Here is a 26436-nt window from a genome sequence, read left to right as displayed (position 1 = left end):
CTCCCGGCTGCTCTGGAAACTCAAGATTGTCCTCATTCTCTCCAAAGTCGACAGACTCCTAATATAATTCTTACCCTTAAGTCTGGAGTCAGTTTTACGATACATAGCATTAAAATAATGTTGCTACAGTATACGGGATGCTTGAGTTGCGGATGCTCTGCCAGCCACCCAGAAAGGAGGGTGATGGTTATGTTGTGGGGAAAAAAAAAACTGTCAAGAAAAAAAAAGGGTGGGATCACAAAATATTACTCAAAATATGCAGCTGAAAAGCAAAAAAAAGTGCAAGTTTGGTGGCACCAGTACGGATACAGACGTTGACAGAGCACCTGTGGGTGCAGAACAATGATAAACTCCAACTAGTGGGTTGGAAGAGTTGTGAACAGGGACGACGTAAATGAATTGAGGATTCCCGTGAGCTCCAGGCGGAGGGAGACGCTCCGACGTGGAGAACGAGTCGGAGACGGCCGGACAGGCGTGGCGATGCTTTTACCTTTGCAGGTCTTGCGGTCCGGCTGCAGGGTGAAGCCAACAGGACAGCTGCAGCGGACTCCCGTCACTGAATCGTGACACGTGCTATCGCAGCCGCCATTGTTCACCGCACAGGTCTCTGCAGGGGAAACAGGCAACTCACAGTCAGACGAAAACCCCCCCCATGGAGAAACACACCGTAGGACGCTATCATGACCTACTTATTTCGCCCAAGTAAAAGAGCAAATATGCATAATGGTATTATAGCAGCAATTTTTGAAGGCACGCTATTATATTCCGCATCATTTTTTTTTAGTGTCAAACAATAAGAAGCAGAGCGGGCGGTCAGTAGGAAACAGGAGAGAAGGAGGAAACCAGAAAAGAGAAAAGAAACGCAGCAGCTGGATGAGATTAAGAGTAGAGGAAGTGAGAGGATGCTTGTGAATAATGAAAGGGGACAGTCATTAGGAAATATTAGATCAAACAGACAAATAAAGGGTTTCACACATTTACTCTACGTGTGTGTGTGTGTGTGTTTGCTTCTCTTTGTTCAAATGGCGTTACGACCTCCAAGGGTCCTTTGTGCTGCAGGGCATCTGTCCTCCCTCCATCACGAGGGCAGAGGTTTGACTTCAAGACAGATGCGACAAAACTGCCACTTTTTCCTGCTTTTTGACAAAGCCTTCCAGGCATTTTGGGGATAAAAAAAAAAAGAAGCAATTTCAGCTACCTTGCCCCTGTGTTGGCAAGACAGCTTTGGAAAAAAAAAAAAAAAAAAGGGAGGTAGTCAGTCAAGACAGGATAGCTGAGGTCTCTTCTCTAGACGGTGACAAATTTCACTGAGGCTTTCATTTTAAGCAACAGCACAGGATGAATTTGTTCTCACATAAGGGAGACCAGTGTGTGCCTTAATAGTTTCTGGCAGCTTTATAGAAAGCCTCACACACTTCAGAACAAAAAAAAATAAATAAATAAAAAATAAAAAAAGGCTTTTTTGCGACTTGGAACATCACTCTAACTGTCTGTAAGGCAACTGGTCATCCACACAGGACATCTCATCTCTCTAATGGGTTGTCGGATGTTGGCTGGCAGCGCTTTTTTAAAAAAAAAAAAGAAAAGTAGTCATCCCAGCTGGGCCAGTGGAAGACGTCTCTCTAGCAGGGAGATGGCAGCTCGACACGGTGGCACTCAACAGGGAATGCAGCTGTGCTGGTTTATTATTTTTTTTGTTGTTGTTAATGGCCGACGAGGATCCCTTCGGGGGAATCACCTAATCCTCCTCACTTAAATGTAGAACTGCACCGCCTGCAGCAGCCGTCATAAAACGCTGCAACGCTCGTTCTCCAAATTTAAAAAAAAAAACTGTGATGTCATTTTATGTTTTATGGTTGTTCCATAGACAACAGTTCAAAGACAGTTGAGTGGATGCTGTTGCTGAAGGCGGAACACGATGCGTTGATGTACTATACCAGGGTAAGTAAATATTAAATGAAGTATTTAATGGTACATGGAGTTCATGATCACTTCATGAAAAAGGAGTTCTTGGAATTGGAAGTTAACATTGCAAACAATATGAGAGGCGGGTTGTCTCGTGACACTGTTCTTAAACCTACTGTATATGTTTTTCGGGTGGTTTTCAACTCTGGTTAAAACATTTTCCAAAGGTTTAAAAGTGAACCTCTACTGTCAAACGTCTTCCACCTGAAATGACTCACTTCATAGGAGTGTCTGATCAGAATGAGCAGATTCTAAATTCAGCCCATTCAGCGGTTTTACAGCCTTACTTGGGTCTGGTAGGCCGAGTGCGACCAGCAGCCTTTTCGCAGGTCCAACGTGAGCAAACTTTACTCAGATGCGGCTGCGCGACCGACGTCACCGCTTCCAGTCAATACCTCGGTCCCGAGCCAGGCTTGATAACACCGTGGGGTTCACATAATTGCAAAGTGTGAGCGGAGACAGTTGGCAGACGAGACGATAAGACGGGTGTCGGGACATGCCTCCGAAAACGCTTAGTCAGCCAGCCATCTCACCAAACCGTAATGATCATGTGTTAAGAGAGCAAAGAAATATTTCTGACATTATGGTTTTGTGAAGACAGGGGAGACAGGGGAGAGAGACACACACGCTCCGGTATGTGCGTGGGTTTGTGTGTTTTGGACTCACACCAGCCACATCTACAGTGCACCGGGTTGAGACCCGCAATTACAGCAACAGCGGGCAGACTTTTGTAAATATTCGGCAATATGACGTGCGGGGTGTTTGGTCTAATGCTGAGCCCCCGCCGGGTTACGTTTCATACGGAGGGGGTTCAGACAGTGTGCGTCGTCTTCGAACAGAAGCCGCGAGACGTCTCGCCGCAGCAGCTTCTCGCCTTACACCAGGACTGTTTACAAACAGCTTGTCGTCAGCCATTTACGACGGCCGCAAAAATAAGTCAGCGGGTGAGCGGACGGCAGGAAGACACGAGGCAGAGGTTCTCTGGGTGTTGATCGCGGAGAATATATGGCTCTTGGTTTTTTTTTTTAACATAAACATACTTTTCTCAAACATGCAGGTAGAGTAAAGTTTCCTCAGAAGGTACAAGTTATCAGACAAAAAAAAACCCCCGTCTGAGGTTGAATGCTCCCCTCAGTAACACCAACCGCACAATAAGAAAGTAAAAGCGCTGAGAACAGTTTGTTGATGTTCTCTAGAGGCGCAACTGTGAAAGCAAAAGTTGGTCTCAGTAAGAAACTAATAAAAAAGGAAGATGCAAAATTATGTCTCTTGCTCCTAATGTTTCTATTTCTGAGAGAGGGGAAAAAAGAAACAAACACAGAAACTAGGACACAAAATATTGAAATAGGTCAGACTGTTATTTTGTGGCATGAGGGAAACTCAGTGTACATACAGTAAGTAACAACTAGTAACTTAAAGCACTATTGTTGTGCATCTTACCTTGAGCAGGCTACTCCTCTGAGAACAAGCCTCCCCCTCGGTCTCTAACACGGTATAATTAAATCGTAAATCTCTTTGAAGTATCAAGGTTTGATACATCGTCGTAGATTTAGGAGTTTGTTCCTCTTGGCATCTTTTGCCGTAGCGATTAAAACACAGCTCATTTGTGATGGTATCAGACTGCAAAAGGTTTCTATCCCAATACTCGCTCCATTGTTCTTTTTTTTTTTTTTTGTTGTGAAACAAAAATACTTTTGAAAACAACAGAGAAGAAGAAACTGGAACTGACACATCACATATTCCCCGCAATAGATTATTTTAGGAGACAAGATAACATTGTGTGTGTGAAAAAAAAAAAAGGCAAGTTTAGAGTGTTTTATCTTTTCTATGAAGCAATCACGGACGCGTTATTGGCTCCCTCGCAAAAGCTAATATGCCGTGATGATGGAGTTTAGGAACACCACGGCTGAGTGTTTAGAGCCATGCGCGCTCAATTTCGCTCATTTCAGTCGTATCAAAACACAAATAACACTAAAGTCTTTGGTCTGCCTCTTAATAGCCAATCACATCAAAATTGATTTGGACTTTTGACAGAGGCTACGTGTGCTAAACATATTCACAACCTCTACTCAGGCAAATGTACTGGTGGATGAATAGTCCCCGCATTCAAATATTCACAAGCCAAAATATTCTAAAAAAGTAAAAGTACTTAAATATTAGCTTGATGTATTATCTTAAATGACATAATTGGATTGTCAATACTGATGCATTGACGTGCAAGCAGCAGATTACTGTTGCTGCAGGTGGAGCTAGTTTCAAATATTTGATATGCTGTTGGATAGTTTAGGGGTTCCCAAAGCTAGGGGTCGGGCCCCTCCAAAGGGCCACAGCATAAAACTGAGAGGGTTGTTATATGATGGTTGTGGAAAGTTACAACAGCTGTCAGACAAAAGTAGTGTGGTGAAAAGTACAATGTCTTCCTCTTAATTGTAGTGGAGTAGATAAAGTGTCATAAAAATGGAAATACTTAAGCACCTCAAAACTGTGCTTCAGTACAACACTGTCAAACTGACTCAGTAGAAAGATGAATTTGTCATATCTCTCTGTTTGACATCCCTTTATATAATGTTCACACTGCTGGTTCGCTCCTGTTTGCAGCTGTGTTGTGAAAAAAGGTGCGGTTTGACACGAACAGCGGCTGTTACTGAGAGGGCATTCACAGAAGGAAGAGGAAGGTAGGGGGGGGGGGGGGGGTCAGAGGTTAAGGGTCAGAAGGATGATGCCCCTGTGGGGAGGGGCCTGATCAGTGCCTGCTAGGTTGGCTTCCTCTGCTCCCCCCCCCCACACACCCACATAACCCCCAGAGAGAGGAGTCAGAGGAACACATATTTACCATTGGGGAACAGCTGTGGGGCTGCCTGGGACTGGACACTCCTCTCCCCTGCATGCACGCGCACACCAACACACACGCACACATTGTAAAAAACACCACTTTAGTTCTCTGTACACTTGAACCACGCAGCATCGGTGCGTTACGTAAATCATGAGCACGTGACAAGAACTAATCCGATGTCATTTACAGCATATCCACCTTTCCCCCCCCGCCCACACAATGAATTATGAGCGCAACTTCCATTTACTGCCGCCATTGAAGAGGCGTCGGTGAGAGTTAGCGGTATGCTACAGGTGCCTTTCCTTTTTATTCCTTTTTTGGGAGATTTTAGGGAAACACATTAGGCGAGAACTCAACCTGTCGCACCTCAAACGGGATAATGTGATTATACCGCTGCCTTGTACTGCAGAGGGATGTGTTGACGAGCTGAAGAAGTGGAATTGATAACGTAAAGTAGCATACTTAGCCGTTTTATTTATTATGCCGCTGCAGACGGGGAATCGATGAACAGTCTGAGGCTCATCAGAACCGCCACAGCACTAAAGTCAGGGGCGTTTTATCAAATGAGGTGGAACACAACCGTGTGTATTTAAAGGCAGACTTATTAATCATAACAGTGTAGCAGACAGCTGTTTTGGATTTGCCTTCTTTGCAAACAGCATAACTTCATGATCTCCATACTGCTTTAGCTTAAGCTAAGCTAACTTACGTTGGTAAAGGTATTATCACATTATCCACATTATGTATTTCTCAAAAAGTTCCAGCAAAAAAAAGAAGATACACACATAATTCATGCAAGATATCATAGGGCTAGGAAGAAAAAAAAAAAAGGTGGATAGCATGGATGAGAGGGGATCATCTCTCCTGAATTAAACAAAAGTTAATGGCCATTTACACCCACAGGAGGCGATAATGACATGAGAGAATGACAATAATAATAAAAAGAAAAAAGAACAGCCTCTTACTGGTAACAACTGAGCAAACAGCAGTGATTACAACAAATTGTTTACGACAGATCCTCGTCTCAAATGAAAAGGGTGACATCTCAAGGAAAAAAGTGTTACCTCGCCACATGCAATCATGCAAATAAAACACAGTGCGCACGGTGCAGACGAAGTGTTTGCGTGTGAGATGGGGCTTTTTGCTTAGTTAGTATGAGTCTTGTGAGCCTCGACAGACAGAGAGCGAGCGGCGGTTAGTGCTGCAAAGCTGAAAGACAGGGACAGCCAGATTCACGTCTGCGCTTTATGACGTCTTTTATGGACAGATCATTTCAGAATTAATGTTGTTCGGCTTTTATATATATCGAGTCTCTACGCGCTGGCAGCGGCCCAGACGTACAATTTATGTGCCGTCATTAAAAAGCTATTTGTGTTCATCATTTATGTCGTATTACGACTTTTAATTGATTGGCTTTTAATTTAAAAAAAAAAAAAAAAAAAAAAAATCTACAAGGCAAATTCAAGTGAATCCCATTTCTACAGTCCACTGAATGTATATTTAGCTTCATACTAGACTACGCGGCACACATTCAGTATGCAGACCACGCACACTCTCCCACGATGCAGCTGGGATGACGGATTGGGCCTTTAGGCACATCAACAAATTGGAAAAAAGGTAAAAGACCTTTTGAGGGTCTTATGTTGAACTGCAGTAAGAGCTACCATGCAGCACTATTTCAATTACGTTATTAATTATAAACATTATTTCCCTGTAATCAAAGCGTGTTCTTCCTGCCCTTTTGGATGTCAGGGTGACCAATGCAGAGCTCTTTTTTTTTAGGTGCCAGATGAGGAAGCGGCTGCTCAACTACTGAGAGTAACGGGTCAAACGCCACAAAGCGCGAACCGCTCACGCCGACCGCCGCCGCCGCCGCCGCCGCCGTCGTCGTAACCCGACGTGTCCCCTTCCCAGCATGCAGCATCCAGACGCAGTTCAGAGGACAGAGCACTGTGAGGCAACATCTGAACACACCGGCATGAATGCACAGACCACCCGAAATGAGAGCGCAGCGTGTTTACGTTACGGGCATATGCGTGTAGACTACATGTGTTTACATGCATGTGATGCATGCATGCTGGATATGTACCGTTTGTGTGGTTGTTTGTATAGCTTTCTGTTTGTATTATAAAATGCATCTCTTGCTCTCTGTCTTTGTGTGTGTGTGTGTGTGTGTGTGTGTGTGTGTGTGTGTGTGTGTGTGTGTGTGTGTGTGTGTGTGTGTTTGGCATAGTGTGGCCAACTCTTCAGATGATTGAACTCCTGAGCATGTCTGCATCTGCCTGCTATTTGTGAATGTTTATGATTTGCTGTGCTAACAGCGTAAATGCTTCCACATGACGGTCGCTCCTTTATGACACTACCTGAACTGACTCGATGCACAAACAAATAAAGCTGACTTTGTTACATTTCAAGTCAAATAATCTGACTTTATAGATCGAGTTGAACGAATACCTCTGAGAGAGTGTGTGTGTGTGTGTGTGTGTGTGTGTGTGTGTGTGTGTGCGTGCGCTTGTGTGTATGAATGAAAGAGAACAATTCGCCCTCCATAAAAGGCCCGGCTGACATAAAATTCCCACCATCCGTATGCAAGGTATGAACAAAGGTGAGAGGGGAAGGATGAAGAAGCAACACCTCCAAACAGAGCAGCGTGTGGTGTTTCATTACAAAATGCATGGTCCAAGCCTGGGTGAGGAGAAACACCCCCCCCCCCAAAAAAAAAATGAATACAAATGTGTCAAAAATTATATTAAAACATCCCACAAGATGGATTGAAGGGCGAAGCTGCAGCATACCGAGGGAGCCCACCAGACGAAGAACAAAGCCACTGACGGGGAAAGAGCTGTTTTGTAATCGTGCCAGTAAGCAGAGATTCAATAAATCATGAATGTTACTAAATCTAAATCAAAAGTGAGGCGAGTGTATTTTCCTTTAGTGTGGTGGCTATGGATACGCTCTACGCATAATTTACTTTTTTTACTAAGAATGCGGCGGCTGGGAGGTAATTATCACGATGTGCCATGAAGACAGCAAAAAAAAAAAAAAAAAAACCCCAGCGGGCTATTTTTAATCTCGTTTGTGACGTTCAAGACTATTTGAAACTTAATTCACGATTAGAATTAGATTTCTTTGTTCCGAGAGAAAAAAACCCATTTGTTTTAAGCCTTGAACTAATTCCATATCAGCGTACACTTGTGCAGCTTCTGACGTGCTACAAAAGGAAAAACCACAAACCCGGAGTTGCAGCACGTGCTGCTTTTGAACAGTTGTTCCCGGTGGAAACCCGACACCGTTAACAGTCCCAGCGCACCATAGCGGTGTTCCAAACGCTCGTGTCGCTCACTCTGCCCGTCAGTGGTTCGGTTCGCTTTGTTTTATTTAGGTTTTATTAACTAATAGAGTGTCTGGGAGATGGAGCGCCCCTGTGTCGACCGCAGGGCGGTCCTCCCTCCACCTCTGTAACGCCAGACTCTGAGAGGGGAAATCAGGAGATTTTAACTGGCTGACTGCTTCCTAATCTGGCACACCAAATGTACATTTGCTCTGCCTCGGGAATAAGACAAGCTAAGACATATAATTTGGTTGCGGTGAACTTTGTGGCGTCCCCCCCGTCCCCGTCCCCGTCCCCCTTGGCCTAGCAGGGTACAGCAATAATGACAGGATGGCTGACCAGACCTTGACATAGGTCTGGCTCTCATCGGGGCTGCGGTAATAAAGGGGAATCCAGAAGCATTGAGCTAATCAGCCGCTACCCAAACCGAGCTCCCAAAACTTAACAGCCACGGAAACCGAGCAGCCACCTCACCGGTCCGCTCTGCAGGCGCAGCCTCTAATTCTATCGCCGTGTTTGTCTTCCCTGACAATGAAAAAGATGTCCTGTCCAACCATTACTAACACTGCAAAGTACACACAGCATTGGTTTGAATGGGTTCGCACTGTACACAGAAACTATTAATGACCCTCCGGTTAAATTGTCCGATAAATTAAAGACCCGCCTGCGGTAATGGCCGGTCTTAAATTCACACCCGACTAACTTCATTGTTAATGTTCCACGATTGCCGATGAATTGTCAGCGCAACAATCCGTCCATGTTTATTAGAACCGTGCTTTGACTCTGCCCTTCAAAGCGGTTCAATATGCCCGAGCGGCTGAATGATTTTTACTCCACTTAAGTCAACCGAGGGCAAACACCGATAAATAACGCCAGCCGGAAGGTTAGGTCAGATGTGTGAGTTAATTCCCAACAGGGGAGCAGTGGAGGTACCGACCCACGAGGGCTGATAGAAAGGTGTGCGTCTGACTGAGAAACACAGAGAGGAACAGGGAGAGCTGGTGTGCCCAGTGAAGAAGAGGAGGAGGAGGATGAGGAGGAGGAAGAGGAGCCAAAGCAGATGCAGGGACTGAGAGGTTACTGGAGCAGCAGCAGCAGCAGCAGCAGCAGCAGCAGCAGCGGAGGAGGGGGAAAGCACAGAGGGCGGTAGCCTTTTTGTCCTTGTATGTCACAGATCAAGAGCTACTGTAACAAGGCCAGTATCTCGACATTTTATCACAACAAACCTCATTTTCAGAACCTTAATTACATTTTGCTGTCGGGACATCGGGTGCTGAGTTAATCAGTTTGCGGTTTCTAAAAAAAATAGTTCTCATTCCAGAGCCATTATTTCTTGCCCTTGGTAGTTGTATCGGGATTGAGGTGACTCACCTACACAAGTCTTTCCATCGCTGTGCAGGACAAACTTCATGTGGCACAAGCACTTGGGGCCGTGGTCCGTCTCCTCGCAGATGTGCTGGCAACCGCCGTTGCCGTAGTTACACGTCACTATCGAAGAGCAAAAAAGCCGTTAACGTGAGCTGCACATGAACGCGTACTTTTGACGGTGGAGAGGTGACGAGAAAGGAAGGAATAGGACAACCGGCCATATGCTCTGTAACAGAATCACTGGGAGCCCAGCCTGCAGTCAGTCCTTCAGAGGGCCTCAAGGAGACTGTATGTAAAGCGTCCCATTGCAGAGCTTCTCAAAATGATTGGATGGACAAAGTCACAACTCAGTCACAACATTTGAAATTACTACAGATGCTCACAAGCAAAACTATTTTTTTTACATTTTCTTATTCTTTATTTAAAAGCTGGGCTAAGATTAAAGGGTTATTTTTGTATTTGGACCCTGTTTTTCCATGTTTTTGTGTCTAAATGACTAATAGGGGGGAAAACATTTTGGATATTCTTCCAGTATTGGGTGACAGACAGCGTTGCAGCCGTTAAACGGGCTTCAATGAAATCACTCAGGACAACTCCTCACCGTCAATTTACGTTCACTAAAAGAACTGTTGGGTTTTTTTTGCCAATGACAAGCTCAGATTGAGCTCTCCGCCAGGAGAATCATGAGATCGACCCGTGTGTGTGTGTGTGTGTACGTCTGTGAGTGTGTGTCTGTGTGTGTGTGTGTGTGTGTGTGTGTGTGTGTGTGTGTGTCAGTGATAACGTAGCTCACTGCTCTCTGAGTAACTCTACTGAGTGCACCTTTCTTGTGTCTGACAGCATTAAAGGAAATACAATGCTTTTCTTTTTTCTCTTTCACTTGATCCGCTCTGTTTGTTACTGAGTCTTGCTCTGAAATCTTGCATCAGTATTGCCAAAAGTCAGCTAAATATCCAGCCACGACGTATAAAATCTTTTAGATAACACTAAGCTACACTTTCTACGCTCCAACACAACAAACTCCCGACACAAATCGAAGCCCGTTAGTGGCAAAAAACAAGAACTTTTAGTCGACGTAAATTGCCCCGAGCGATTACATTGCAGCCCGTTTAACGACTGCCGGCTGAAGCGTTCTCCCTCAATACTGAACCGACTTGAGACGAACGTTGACTCCATTGAGTTACCGCAGGTCAAAATCTGTGTGTCTCAATGTGAAGAAAGGCGTTCCTTGCTTTGCATATTCACCACCTCAACTGGTGAACAACATGTATCACTATCATGGTTTTATTCATCCATTACTCCCCAGACTTTAATAATCTACTCCTAAGAATTTGTCACTCGATGACGTGGCCTCGTGCAAAGGGCTTCTTCACTCACTGAGAGTCACACCGTATGAGACCGTCTTCATTTTGATGCATGCGATAAATTCTGCAGAATGGGCAAAAAAACCCAACCTTTTAAAGTACAGGAGTATAGGATTTCTGGTTGAAGTATGCGTGCGCTACACATTTATCTACTGACGGGCGGAGAGGGGGAGCATTAACCGCGGCACCTCTAACACACCTGTGATGACAGAGTGAAAAAGAGCACGGCCGAGCAGAGCGCCTTCCACCGCCATCCTGTCTGCACCCTACCATCCCAGCGCCTTCTGCCCTTTTTCCTGGGCTGTCAGAGGAAAAAAAAAAAAAAAAAAAAAGCTATAGAATAACACTTCTCCAATCCTTATCCAAACACAGACAAATCCCCCCCCATCAGCCATGGCCCCGGCTCTGACAGGATGATCTCCGTTGCACAGCAACAGGAAGTGTGCGCTGTCCGTCAGCGCGGTCCCCTTCGAGTAACCTCCACACTTGCCCCGGGTTGTGTAAATGATCGCTCCTTATTTGATAAACATGTTTTTCTTTATGAGGACCATTCAGGAGATTAGTCACTGCTCGGTAATGTAACTTAAATGTCAGTAGCCTACTTTAAAGCTGTTGGAAGGCATTTGCGGAATGAGTACAATTATCCATCATCGGCAGGTTTCCAACCCCAATTACCTTTTCATGAGGAGCCTATAAATCCTCCTTCTGGTGCGTTTCCCTGTGTGTGTGTGTGTGTGTGTGTGTGTGTGTGTGTGTGTGTGTGTGTGTGTGAACTATGCTTTCAGGTTGACATGACTTACATTTGCAGTCCTTCATGTTACGCGTGAGCTGGAATCCAGGTCGACACTCGCAGGCGATGCCACCCTTCTGCGTTTCCCTGCAGATGTGCGCACAGCCGTGATTCTTGTCCATGCAAGTGGGTCCCTCCTTTGTGCCTTCTGGTTGCGCTGCGAAAAGAAACGGCGAGGAGAGAGAGAGAGAGAGAGAGAGAGACAGAGAGACAGAGAGAGAGAGAGAGAGAGACGGTTCGTCACACACACAGTTTTTTAAAGCCAAAGAACCATTCAGTAAACTAAGCGTTTGGTTTTTAAATTAGATGTCACAAAAGCTTATTTGAGGAGTGAAAAAAAAAAATGCTCAAATTCCTGTCAGGCTTCCTGACCCTGAGTCACACATATGCCTACTGCTGGTGACTGACATGCCCAGTACCCCTTCACAAAGACTCAAAGCACTTGTTGGAACACGCTCGCTCGGTTCAGGCTATAAAAAGGGAGGCTGCCTACTGAAAGGATAAACCTCCCAGCAGGAGCTGATCCCGTAGACCTGTAATTTTATTGAGGTAATCCCCCATAAAGAAAAGAAAGGAGGAACACACTGGAACAAAAAATAAAAAAAAACTCCTCGGTTAAATTCTCCCAGCAGAGACTTCGGAGCAAAAGACGATTGCTTTACAATAAGGTGTCGGCGCTCATTTTCATCAAGGTTGAATGTGTCAAACCTCTAAAAAAAAAACACACACACACAAAAGGAGACATTTATTGAAGAAAAGGAAGAAGAAAAAGGCTTTCATAATTCAAAGCTTTGCTGGCAAACACAAGACGCATAATTCCCGCGTGCCGTATAAATGCTTCATGAAGAGGTACTAAAGACACCGAGCATGCATGTCCATGACTTGAGACCCTCGCGTCGTGAATTATTACCCAGACGGACGCGGTGCTCCCTCTGCTTTGCTCTGTGCGGTAATAACTCTGCTGCCTTCGCGGAGTTGAAGACCGATATTTGACTTATTTGTTGTGAACCCTTGCCGCCGCTACAGACGCAGCGACAAACCCCCCCAGCTCAAAGGCTCATTAAAAACCAAACAGATCTCTCTCTCTCTCTCTCTCTCTCTCTCTGTGTCCTTCTCTTCTGGCGAACAGGGAGTCGGCGAGCAAGAAGACATCTCCATTAATGTCTCATTAAATCGGATGTCTCCATGAAGGGTGTTTGGAGGTCTAACTTTCTTAATTAGCCAACTTTTCTTCTTTTTTTGTTGTTGTTATAAATGTAAGCATTTGCATATGTGTTTGCGATAAGTGTCGACACCTGGTAAAGCTCATATAACCTCTAAAGTCCAAATGTGGTGAGCCGCTCTTGCCGGTCTTGTCGTACGGTTTCTACAAGGAGCCAACGATCTCAGCTCAACAGAATCGGGTTTTCACATCATTCTGGGCTTTAAAAAGGGGAAAATCTGCATCAGTTGTGCGGATGTCCGATCAGTGTTGATGGTGTACTTGGTCGATTGAAGCGATACCTTCCTGAGTGCGTGCTATATTGAGAGAGAAAGCTGAGAGCTGCTGGTGGAACTGTGTCGGCCTTGACTACATGTACCAAGATGCATTGCGCTCAAACTACTAACGCCCAGCCAAAACATAGTGTAGCTGAGGGACAAAAACACAGAGGCTCCGTAGTCTGAACCAAGTGCGAACCAAGAAGGCAACAGCTCTACTATTTCTTATTTTCCACATTGTCAACAGCAGTGCATCCGTTTTTTACCTTTCACAATAAAAGCCCAACTCAAATTTACTCCGCATTTTGCTAAGATCCATGCAGAGATCTTAGCAAAATGCTAAGATCTCTGCAGAGGGTTGTTGGCGTCGGCGTCCAACAAGAACTGCCCACGCCGAACAACAACACACAACACACAACACACAGATTTCAGGTTCTGTTGGCATTGGAGGGCAATTGGAGCTAAGGCACCACCAGTTGGTGTTTGCTCACGGCAGCTCCGATTCTGGAGGGTCCCCATCAGCCCCAGCCTCAGCGGTAGCCTTTGGTTCTTCCCGGCCTCCAGCTACTTCACTGTCAAATCAAATGACGGCACTGGATGCAGTTTGCACTGAGGAATTTATTGCTTCAATCAACTACATTTACCATCAACACTGATTGCACATCCACATAAAAAGGTGGCAAATTCTCCCTTTAATTACTTATGTACTGTTACTCCTGCCACCATAACCTCATTTAATTATGCCTTCTTGTTTTCCACATGTTTTGCCCAGAACTCAACCTGCCCTTCTATGTATTTCCCCCCGTGGCTGAAATCTACTCTAATCCTTCTTTACTTCAAGTAGCTGACGATGTTCGGGGTTTGATGACCCCGCGGTTAAATACTTTCCATCTGTCAACAAGTGTCACCAGGTCCTTCAATCCTCTCACACGTTGCTGCCTGAGCTCCTGTCGTTGCTGCAGACAGGGTGAACCATCAGACACTGCAGCGACGGCCATCGCTGCCTAACAAAGACTCGGCACTGAACAAACACCGGGCCAGCGGTTCAGCTCTGACGGCAAGAAAAAGAGGGAAAAAAAAACACGGCAGGACTGAGTGAAGTGACCATGAATGAGCGTCAACAGAGCAGCTGCTGTAAAGTGCTGCGAATTTCACAGCGAGGCGTATGGATATTTAAGTAGGACGTGGAATTCGGTGGTCCCTTTCCCTCGGCTCTGTGTCTTTTGAGTCCAGAGCAAGAAACAGACATCTATGAACTCAACAGAGGGTTGAATTTCCAGCTAAGTAACCCCAAAAGACTAAAGATTACGAACTGAGGTTGTATTGTGCATCCCAAAAACTCACTTCACTCCCCCTGTGTTTTTATGTAGCCCCTTTCCCTCGAATGCTACGGAGCCATCCATCAATAACAGACTGGGGCCAGAACCTGGGCCTTCATCTCTCCGAAGACCAATAAAAGCCAAAGTGTTGACACAATGGCCCTTTTCTCCAGGCCAGGCCCGGCTATCATCCACCGTGTGCAGTTCCCTCTAACCGGCTGCCAAAGGCCTCCGGTTTTTTATCATTACTAAATGATGGGAAGCAGAAAGAAAAACATCCTTTCATAAGGAGGTGGATGGGAAAGTGAGGGAGATGGTTAGATCATATGCGCTGCAATCCACTAAAACAATCTGCTGACCCATAAAACATAACTATATGTAGAAACTAATAAAAACCATCACAGCTTTATAGGCACAGAGCTGGACGGTCCAAAGGAATGAAGAGGGAGCCTTTTCAAATAGCTAGCTACCAGACTGGATAGGAGTTTTCACACAGCTCAACACCGACAGGCGTCATCGAAACTACTGCACTTGTGGTTTAAAAAAAAAAAAGAAAAAAAAAAAAAAGAAGGGAACACTGCAATTAACCAAGAAAACAAAGTGGGAGTGTTCCCACAGCTTTATCCCCACCAAGAGAGGTCGTGACCTCTGGGCCCAACACTAGGAGCTCATGTTGCTGCCAGAAGCCAATGAATCCCTGATATAACTATAATAACCTGTATGTTGAAGGGAGACTTTGGCATTTTGGGAGATATGTTCAACTCTTGCTGAGAGTTAGATGAAAAGATTGATTCCACGCTCATAGCTAATTTATCTTAGCATGAAGACAAAAAAACGTGTCTGTTTTCACACGTCTGTTTTTGTTTCCAGTCTTTGCTCTAAGCTAAGCTCTGAACTAACATGTCCTGGCTGCAGCTTCATATGTACTGCACAGAGATGAGAGCATTGATCTCCTCATTTTACTCTAGAATGTCAAACGATTCTTTTTATAGATCCAAATATCTTCTGATTGTATTTACAGTAATTGCATTTCGAGAGCATATAATTGCATGCCAACAGTGATGTGATGCATTTTTTGTTTATTACTAAAAATAATCATTAGACCTTCTGAAAACTTGACGTATTTATTTCTTTGTAGCACATGCAAATTATTTGTTCAGGGTTAATAACAGTCACAAACTCCGCTTAACAACTGTCATCAGATTCTGATTGAAATGTTCTGATCCTGATTGGTGCACATTGCTTTTTTTCTAACCGGGGTCGGCCCACTTCCAACAGAACGCTGAGCGAGGTTAAAAAGAAAAAGAAAAACACAAATACATGACGTGAAATAACCCCAAAACTGTTCTTACTTTTGGCAGAAAATGCATCTTCCCAATCAAGAAGGGTATTTAGAATGAGGGCCTTTCAGAACATGGCATGTTACATTCTGAGCGCTCACTTTTCCTTATTCTCACCGAAAGAAAACAACAGCATGATCCCTCGGGGATAAAGTGCCCACAGTAAATTATTCTTCGATCTCCTGAAGCAAAATCAATTTCTGTCATTAAGTCGGTGGAACTTCAACTTAATATGTGAGATCTGCCGCAGCACCTCCAGGACATTGCATTAAGTGCAGGTCACGACGCACAGCCACCTTTTGTGAACAGAAAAGGTGAAAGTAAGTAAAGATTTACTGATGACGGAGGCTCCTGAGGGTGCGGAGAGAGATTGATTGGAGCTCAAATCACTATTTCAGCCGGGCGGCTTGAAAATTCAAACTCAATCGCTTGTCAAGTCAAGTCAATTTTTACATATATATTGCGCCAAATCACGACAGAAGTTATCTCATGACACTGTTCATGTACAGAGAGCCGACAATCCCCCCCCGAAAAACAAGCAGCGCAACAGCAGCAAGGACAACTTCCCTTTTGTGAGGAATTAAACAAGCTGTTTCTCAGGAGGCACAGCAGCTCTTACTACACTGCAAAAACAACAAACTGAGAACATATCTTCTGACATTAAAGCATCTGTATGATGCACACGGGACCTTCAGGCTCTGTAGATCTGCCCTCCTGAGCTAAAACAAGCAACAGTAAACTTTCAACGGCAGGAACTTTCAACATCACGGGTGGGAACTGCGCAAAAGAAGCCAAGTTAACATGGGTGCTCATAGCTAAAATGCCGACGTGCAAGATCCTGGGACAAAAGATCCGAGGAGGCCACAAGTTCTTCACCGCCAGCGCTGCAAGCTCTCTTAAACCTGAGCACCATGTAGTGGAGGGACTGAAACAATGGGGCTGAAGTAGTGGAAGGCATGCCAAGGGTTTATAGTCTGCTCTGAGTGCTTAGGGCAGAGAAAAGAGGGCTCACGGTCCAACGCCGAGACGCTGTCGTACGTCTCAGAAGGGGAGACGGTCCCCTCTTTGCTCCGACGCTGGCTGGAGAGCATTAAGAAGCGAGTGTTGGTTGGTTACAAATTGAAAAGAAGGGGGCCTGAGCATGGAGCCACCACACTATTAAAGCAGCATTCCTTCCTCTTAGATAATGGGGCCCTTAAAAGTTTTAATAGGAGGATAAAAATGTCAGCGCATGAAAAGGAGAATGGCAAAGGAGCCGAGCCTCGATTGGGTCGAGCAGAGCTGTGCTGCGACGCAGATGGTCAGAGAGAGAGAGAGAGAGAGAGAGAGAGAGAGAGAGAGAGAGAGAGAGAGAGAGAGAGAGAGAGAGCAACCGGGCCAGTCGGTCTGTCGAGGGAGTAACTCTTACCCCCCTCCAACGACTCCGTTCATGGAGAGCAGCGAGAATCCACCCAAGTGCTACTGTTTGGTCTGTTGTGCGAGCGCTGATTTTCTCCAGCTCGCCTTGTTGAGGCTGCTCATTTCACTCCCTCTTTCTCAAGAGAAAGAAAAAGCGGCGAAACCCGGAGGACGGAAAAGACAGCGGAGAGATGTCACCGCCAAAGCGCTCACTGTTCAACCGTGTTAGTATACTGTGCTCCTAGGAACAAAGCACACACTATATATAGGTTCCATATGCTCCAAAAATCATAGCTTTCTAATCTGGTGTACAGTTGAGACACTGCTCGTAAAACAGAATATGTGTATGCGTTGACACACGCGGGTGTATTTGCATAATGTATGCAGGTTGTGTGCGTCTGCCCATCTGTGTCACAGACAGTTGTGCAGCACCTGCTGGGGACGTGCCACTCTCTCGCCTTCACTCCTCCTCTCATCCTATCAAGGTCACCTCACTGCGCAGTCCCTAAGGAGCCATGCATCCTCCCAGACCCGGCAGAACAGACATCACGGCAGCACGGCGGCTGCTCTCTTTATAAAAGACGAAAGATACGAGGTGCGGCGTGTTATTACAGAATCGCATTCTTTCCAAAAACAAAATAAAAAAAAAAAAAAAGGGAGAGGCAGCTGAAGAAGGCATCTGTCTCTGCAGGGCTCAGTCTGGCCCTCTGGTTAAAGCCATGACAGCCAAGCGTTAGTGGAAAAACCCCACTGGCACTCAGGCGGTCCGCAGCAGCGTGCTGGGCTGGCCCAGCTTTTAGTGATGGCCTTCAACAAACCCACGAGCAAAAAAAAAAAAAAAAAAAGGGATGCCCGTCTCAAATGAGGTATGGGGAATTCAGTGGCAAGGCAGCCAACATTTGCTAAAGCCCGAGCCACTGATGTATATTTGTTCAAGGGTGGGGGAAGAGGCGGGCGGGGAGGACATGGTGAAGTCTGGCCAAAGAGGGAAGATAATGTAGGAAAGAGACGAAAGAGGGAAAGTAAGAACAGAACACATGACGGGTGGACAGAGAAAGACAAGCGGGACGGTAAAGTGTCCCGGGTGTCTTCATCTCCGCTGCTGTGGCTTAACGGGAGAGAATGGGAGCACCGGGGCGTTCCCTTCGCTCCACTTCCCCAGAAAAAGGAAAAGAGCCTGGTTATACGGTTGGGCTGCAGAGCAATGGAGCAGCGACTTCTGCACTTGTAAAAACAGTTCTGTGGCCAATGCACAGACAGGCAGGCAGGCAGGCCTGCTGAGAACCAACACGGGGAACACGCAAGAACCTCGTCAGCTTCCGCACAGTGGGACGTCCACGCAGCACAAGACACAGGCATACCTAACCAACCCCGCACTGTGTCCTTTTACGAATACAAACAGCTAAAATATATTGGAGTTTGTTCAGTGTTAAACATTGCATCATTGGAATGATGGAAATTGGCCCTTGAGCAGCGCATTACTTCATGAAATTAAAATGTGCAAACAGTCTGCTGCAACGGACGTTACATCGAAAGGGAGTGAGTTAGTTTATCCGTTTACGATAAGAAGAAAACATCAATAAAACAGGGTTCGGTGACTCCATGTCTGATTTCATACGGGAGGAATGTGACAGCCGACGAGCGAAGCCAACTTAGAATATGATGCAAACGTTTATTATGGATTTGTTCATATTTATTGGAAAATTCCTTGCGCTGCTGCGGTTCTGGCCAGCACAGAAAAAACACAGATCCTGAAGTGGACGTGTGCATTTCAAAAAAACAAAATGCTGTCCGAATGTGTCTCCGGCAGGATTAAATGGAAAAGAGAGCGCAGAGAGGGACGCTAATGAAAGTTGTAAACACAGGAAGAGGTTTTCTTTGACAGAGTAAACATTTCCTGGAAAGACGAGGCCTACCGTAGAGAAAGAGAGCAACGCTTGTATCCGCAGTCAGGTGACTGATGGGAAAAAAAAAAAAAAAAACGCTGTAATGCAACGACGGCGTTGGCGTGAACTTTCAGACCGCTCTGCAACACAGCTTTTCCACACAAAGCCAGCCACACTCACGCCGCAGCGATCGGCAGTGTGCGCTAGTTCAACTTGCTCAGCTGCACCGTCTCAGGAAGGATTCTGCAGCGCTGACGAGTCAAATTTCAAAATCACATAAATCATATTTGGTGTATTTTTTTTTTTTTTTTTGAGCCGAAGACAATCGGGACTGAATACAAAAGTCACAATATGTGACTTGCATAACAGCCGCATGAGTGCACACTTAAGGTAATTGCCCGACCGGATGATGCAACAGGACTCAAAATATGGACGCGTTGGTTGACTGAGCTTGAATTTCCAGAATTCCAATGTGCTGGATCCCGTCTCACGCACACATAGTACGTCCCTGTTATCCTCCTATATATATATAAAAAGAGACAATAAATCAAAACGCACAGCAGTGGAACCCTTCTTGGCCTAAATGGCGTTCCTATCAACTGCGGAGCACCTTGGCTGGCCTTTCAAAGGCTTTATTTCTTGACGGGGAGAAATGTTTGGGGAGAATAAATGAACTGTTACATTCTGGCTAGCTAGACGATGGAGCCTTCATTCGGCCGGAGTTATTCCTGCTCAGGGAGGGGGCAAGGAGGGGGGGCAGGGGCAGGTCTAATAAGAGACAGGCCAGCAGCAGCCTTGTCATTAGCTGAGAGGCTGGCAGACCCCCGCTGCCTAATTGGCACAGGCTCACTGCTAACAAGGGCTTCCCACCAGCGTGGGGAAACTGACTGTTGGCGACACACACACTGCACTGACCAGCTCTCCACTGTCCCCCCCAGAAAGACTCGCAGAAGTTGCCCGGGGAACACCTGAACCATTAATGAAAGAAATGTCTTTTTAATGAGAACAATAATGCTCACGAGCAAACTGCACTCCAGGCGCTTGCTCTTTAAGAGGGGCCTTTGCAGAATGGATGGAGGGTTGCACTTGAAGCGACTTGGCTGGAAGATTAGATTACTTTTAATTTTCTCAATGCCCCCCCCCCCCTCCCCCCTCTGAGCCACTTGTACATACATTTTTTTTTTCAGTAAGCAAGGAAAGTGATATTTGCAGCACTTCTGCAGGGTTATTGTCCAATAACTCGGCGAGTCACTTCCTCACTACTTCCGTTTTCCCTCAGACACACACGGCTGCAATAAGAGCAGTAATAATAAGCAGATGAGTAGTTGTTCTGTCCGTTAGTCTTTCAAAAAAAAAATAGTAATGAAACAATGACAGAGCGGCTGAGTGAAGGAAGTTTGAAGATTTATGGCAGCTTTAATCTCTTGCTCCAAATGGGTCTCATCTGGAGGCAATAAAGACAAATTTAATATGGAAATGGAAGATTAACAGGAACTGAGGGCATTTATCAAGAAAGAAAGGACAGAGGAAGTGAAGGAGAGACAGAGAGAGGGGGGGGGGGGGGGGGGTGAGACTGGACCGGTGCTCACAGTCTGCCTCTGACAGATATAGCAGTAGTGCTTTTGAAACACAAGAACCAGCTTTTCGCTCCACTCAAATAACACAGCGTTTATGAAATGTAAACATTGACAGTTCAAGGCCAGACTGATCTCATAAACCAGACTTCCAAGATCCTCGGTTCCCCATCCAGGATCATCACAGTCTAATGAGTCCCAGCACGAGCGGGTTATCACATACAAAAAGGGAGGAGGGCGGAGACGGGGAGACGCTCGGAGCCCGATGAACGCGCTTGTCAGGGAACGACCAGCGCCGCAAAAAACCCCAGGAAGCAAAAGATCCACAACGCGGTACCGGCGCCGAGGAATCTGCGCACGGCTGAACAATCACTCCTTGAATAGATGTGTTTCTGTGATAGTGAGAACAGCTGTTCGTTTTCCTCTGATGTCGCTGTTCTGATCTCCCGAACAAAGAACAGAAGCAGGCAACGCCGTGCAACATGCACAGCGAAAACAAACAAGAAGAAAAGCAACAGCGCGACACAGAGCAGCACAGGGAACATCATCAATTACACGCTTTTATTTTGGGAGTGAAAGTCCCGATTATCTAAATCTCCGGCAACAAAATATCTCTGCTTTTAAAGTCTGTGTAATAATTAGTACGGATGTCACGATTCTCCAAATCCACACATTACAAATCCAGCACTCACAGCCTGCCATTCACAGACTATGACATAGCCATATGGTCAAATGATTTTAATATGTTATAACAATATATTCTACCAGACTATTGGGAACAAAAGAAGATCCACTTTCGGTCCGCGTCGGGCTTTCGGTGCAGCGCGACGTTATTTCAGACTATTAGGGTTTCAGGATAATGGGCTGTCGGGGAAAAAATGGACAGTCCAAAAAAAAAAAAAAGAAGGGGGAATAAGGTTTTGTATCATCATTGCATCGGTACTAACACGCTCCAGACAGTAGCCCGCCGCAGACATTGACAGTCCGTCTCCTGGCAATGCCGGCTCTCAGCTGACTTTTAGACATTGGAAAAGTACACTGTAGTGTCATCGTTGTTTGAAAGAACCGCAGGTTGGCTTTTAGTTTGTACGTATGATGATAATAAGATTCAATCGGGGCAATAACTCTCACCAAAAATGTCTTTGGCACCATGAATGGAAAGGACTCCACAATAAACTCGGACAACCTCTGTGCTGTTGCTTCACAGACCTTTGAAATTCTACATCGTCTGCATAAAGACAGTCTGCATAACGGAGATGTTTTCCTGACAGCTTGCTTTGCTTTGCTTTACATACAGCCATGGCGTTATGAATGTGTGCATATCCACAGTGCGCCCTGCTGTCTGTTGAGTAAGCATCAGAGCAGGTTGGCTCTGTACCTTCTCCTGTCACGTCTCCATCCCACAGGAATGCTCCATAAACAAGAGGTGTGTCTGGCCCCCAGGCTGCACCTTTAATTGTTTTCTCTGCTTCACAGTCCCCCGAAGGCCACTCTCATACCGCCGCTACCTTAAAATGCTGCCAAGCACTAGATTGGTTCAATTTGAAAGGGTGGGAGGAAAAACAAAAAAGAGATTTATTCCCTTTCTTCTTCTTTTTTCTTCTTCTTTTTCCCCCCTCAGACTGGAGACACCTACCGCTGCTCACCTTTCATCAAGATACAGGCCGATCCCATTCTCAGCTTAAATCTGCACGACTCATCACATCATCTAAAAATGGCTGCTACTGAACATTTGCATTATGATTCATCACATCATCTAAAAATGTTACTTAAAATAATGAGCTTTCCCAACATACGGTAATATCCAACCTCGAGTCAAATGTTTCATCACTGAACAACTGTTATTTCCCATGAAGCATCAAAGCGTGTGTGTGTGTGTGTGTGTGTGTGTGTGTGTGTGTGTGTGTGTGTGTGATTAACCTTTAGGCCTTTGGATACAGGTGTGCTGGTTGTCACTCAGGAGGAATCCTTCTCTGCAGCGGCACTCGTAGCTGCCCATCATGTTGACACAAATCTGTTGGCATCCTCCGTTGCCTTCTGAGCACTCGTCCACATCTGCCAGGAGACGGACGCACCAAACACAATTAATGAGACGGAACAAATGCTACACAGATTACCGTTCGCCGGGAAGGTCGTCTGGGATCAAATCATAACCCGTTAAACGGACAAGTAACTGAAACGGGGCAAACGGGATACATGGAGCAAAAGTAATTGTTTATGAAAGAACCAACAAAGAGCATGAAGTGTTCTGGATTTTAAGGCATTGAAATGTCACTTAAGAGGACGTATGTATTATCACCAAAATGTACTTAAAGTATCAAAAGTAAAAGTACTCATAATTCAGAAAGAAATGGCCCTTGGATGAGTATTATACAATTATATCTTATATGATTTGATTATTATAAGTGATGCATTAATGTGTCAGCAGAATTCTACAGTTGGTTGAGTAAGAAGTTTTACCTACTTTATAAAATGTTGGGTAGAACAATATATTTCATATGTTCATTATATGTTTCGGATGTTAAATCTTAATCTTTCAAATAATTAGTAAGCAAATCTCTCAAGTACAATGTAGTAAAAAGTACAATATTTCTGTCTGAAATGTAGTGGAGTAGAAGAATATTTTTAATAGGAAGGAAATACTTAAATACTTACTACCTTTTCCAAACATGAATCTGTCCATTATTTTAATAGTTCAGTATTGTATGCAAGACAACAGGTATGTTTATGCATGGCAGTGGTACTAATAGGCCATCACTCCATTTATGTTTTCTCTCATGTTGTCTCATGAATGTGATTTGAAGTTGGCTCGTGAATGAGATTTTGAAGGGCTTTTATTTTGAAATGCTACATCAGAATGTCCTGGTTCTCTCTGAGTGACACCTTGAGATGGTCTGCTATTAACCTGAGGTGACGTGATTTTGTAACTATGCACCATTTCCTCTAAAATCTAATCTGAAATTAGACAAATAGTCTCATGAATGTGATTTGAAGTTGGCTCGTGAATGAGATTTTGAAGGGCTTTTATTTTGGAAAGCTACATCAGAATGTCCTGGTTCTCTCTGAGTGAAACCTTGAGATGGTCTGCTATTGAAATGAAATTATTTTCTAACTATGCACCGTTTCCTCTAAAACAGAGGTCTTCAACCGGCGGTCCGCAAAAGTTTTGGTTAATTAGACAATTTCTTTTTTTTTCAGTTTTTTTTTTCCAAACATGAATCTGTCCATTATTTTAATAGTTCAGTATTGAATGCAAGATAACAGGTGTGTTTATGCATGGCAGTGGCACTAATAGGCCATCACTCATTTACAATTACACATTTATGTTTAAAATAAAAACGTCAATTTGAATAGCTTGTATGCATGATTATCATACAAGGTGTGTTTATGAATGGCAGTGTCACGGCCACACTACTCACTGTACCTTTAAAATAAAAACATGAATATATGAAGTTGTGTATTATTTGAATAGCTTAGTATTGAATGCACAATAACAAGGTATGTTTATACATGGCACTATAGGCCCAGTTCAATATAAAACACAATTTTATACAATATATAGTATATAGTAGGGGGTCCCTACGTTGAAGACCCCTAATTTAGAAATGACTCACTCCCAAACTCAACACACAATAACCACGGAGGTTGTGCTCTGAGTGAAAAGTCACACAAAAGGGAAACACAAGGAGCTCGTCTTAAGCCGTCTGAGGAGGCCGTGTCTGTCGTAATGGTTATCTGACATGGCAGCACACTGAAAACCTCCAACTGTGCGGCACTAAGCCGTAAAAATGCACACGCAGCATAATCTCCAGGCAAGTGGGAAACCTGATCCACCTGGGCCAGAGTACCTGCTGATGACGAGTGTCTGTCAGCCCCGTGACGGGAGGAATGCAGGGAGAGGGAGGAAGGAGGTGGGGGAGGAGGAGGAAGGAGGAGGAGGGAGAGGAAAAGTAGAAATGGAAAGAGGAGAGAGTAGGAGACATGAGGAGGAGGAGGGGGGGGGGGGGGGGGGGGGGTAACAAGCAGCCATGTGAACCCTCCTCAAGTGCACACAAAGGCAGAGCATTTACAAAGGTGTCGCCTGAGGCCTCGTCCTGCCGCGGGGCAAGAAATGGGAAACTGACCACAAACGAGAGCTGCTGACTTCATTTCCCCCCCCCGATAATGAATTGTGCACTTCCAGCTGTTCTCTCCTAATGGCACGAAACTAGTTTGTTTCCCCCCCCCCCACCTCCTCCTCCCTCCGACTCATTGTGTGACTCAACAAAACAAACAAATGAGCGGCGGTGGAACATCTATAAATCTTTTGATATATTTGTTTATTTTCAACATGATGTCATCTTCTTTTGTATTTTTTTTTTTTTAATGCTTTTGTTTGTCTGCCGTGCCACAGAGCTTAGCGCCCCCCCCCCCCCCCCCCCCCACCCCTGTGCGTGACTGTTCTCTGGCTCTGGAGGTGACTCTTCCCCCGGAGACCCCGGGCTCCATCCCTCACTACCCACCACACTGGAACATTATCCATCCCTCTGCTCGATGCATCAATAATCTGCTGTATACACAAGCTTTTTTTTTTTTTTTTTTTTTTTTTTTTTAATAAACCGTCATGCGAAACTAATTTACTGTCTATTTGTCCAGTCTGAGAAGGCCTCTAGATTAAGTTTCCTTTCTGGGGAATTCTCAGCCCGGCAGAGTTTGAAATTAAACTTCACTCCGTCTTCACTCTTCTTTCTTTCTTTCTTTCTTTTTTTTTTTCCCCCCACGTAAGAAACGCAGGGACACGAAGATCCACCAAATGCATGAACACACAACAGACTGTGCTCACAAAGTGGCACCTGGCAAGGCAGAAGCCTTCGGGGTTGTTAAGTAGGTCAGAGGCAGGTAGCGCTCATGACCTTCGCCGACTTGCCAAGTCTGCTGTCCGGTTCTCACATTCCATCGGCAACACCGTCTCGCTCCTCTGAAAACTATGTGTCGTGTCAGTTGAGGTTGTTGGGGGGAGGGGGGGGCATCGCACCGTGCAGCCGGGCGAAGCAGTGCAGTCGTAGAGAAATAAAATGAAATCAGTGAAGTTAACGGTTCGACTTCATATCAGAGTAAAAGGAAGTTTAGACGGTTTAGAAAATAGCCGGACGGGCTTTCGTTCAACCGCGTGGCTGCCTTGGTGTTGACCGCACGGGTCTCATCTCCCCATCATGAAAGTGGCAGCAACAGAGAGAAGACCTTTGAGCTGACGAAAAAGCTGCCAACAACCCACAGCTGCACCTTTACAGATAAACTGTAGCAGGCACCGAAAAAAGCCAAACTCCACAACTCATACGGGAAAACATCCTAACACACACAGTCTCTCTCTCTCTCTCTCTCTCCCTCTCTCTCTGACACACACACACACACACCAAAAAAAAATCAAACATGTAAAAGGCTACACAAATACAACAGAACTCGGCGCATGCGTTCAAAAATGCCCCATGGGAAATGCAACCAGCACTCAGAGGGCCTGGGGGAATTCTCTTTCCATACCTACAGCGCATCAATGAAGGTTTCATTTCCTGATTCCTTCATCCCTCCAAATGAGGCGTCGCCTGTCAGAAGATCTCTCCTGTTTAAATAGCTCCCATAATTGCCTATGTTGTGTGCTGGGCGAGGCCGGCGTCCAAAGCAAATATTTCCAAGCGGAAAGGGGTTCTGGCCACGGCCAGGAGAAGTGCTCATGTTATTTGGTCTTATGTTTTTTTTTTTTTTTTTTTTAAATTCTCTTGAGAGAACGGAAAAAAAAACGAAAAAAAACCCCC

At 45.2% G+C, this 26436-nt stretch overlaps 1 protein-coding gene across 2 annotated transcripts in view; it reads right to left on the bottom strand.

Moving 5' to 3' along the window:
- The window catches only part of scube3 (signal peptide, CUB domain, EGF-like 3), a 68910-nt gene that overhangs the window by 16273 nt on the left and 26201 nt on the right, over positions 1-26436 (bottom strand). Inside the window, exons 4-8 of one of the 2 annotated variants that reach the window (XM_068714002.1) lie at positions 22568-22702; positions 11662-11808; positions 9501-9617; positions 4799-4846; positions 491-607 (exon numbers count right to left, since the gene is read on the bottom strand). In XM_068714002.1, coding sequence (XP_068570103.1) covers positions 491-607; positions 4799-4846; positions 9501-9617; positions 11662-11808; positions 22568-22702 — 564 coding nt within the window. The remainder of the gene's footprint in view (positions 1-490; positions 608-4798; positions 4847-9500; positions 9618-11661; positions 11809-22567; positions 22703-26436) is intronic. The other variant, XM_068714003.1, reaches the window with a different exon arrangement.

The sequence above is a fragment of the Cebidichthys violaceus genome, unplaced genomic scaffold (assembly GCF_023349555.1).
Source record: "Cebidichthys violaceus isolate CVI_PGR_0920_01 unplaced genomic scaffold, fCebVio1.0.p SCAF_197, whole genome shotgun sequence".
NCBI lineage: Eukaryota > Metazoa > Chordata > Actinopteri > Perciformes > Stichaeidae > Cebidichthys > Cebidichthys violaceus.
The sequence above is the reverse complement of the archived record's forward strand: the minus strand, read 5'-3'. Positions and strand labels throughout refer to the sequence as shown.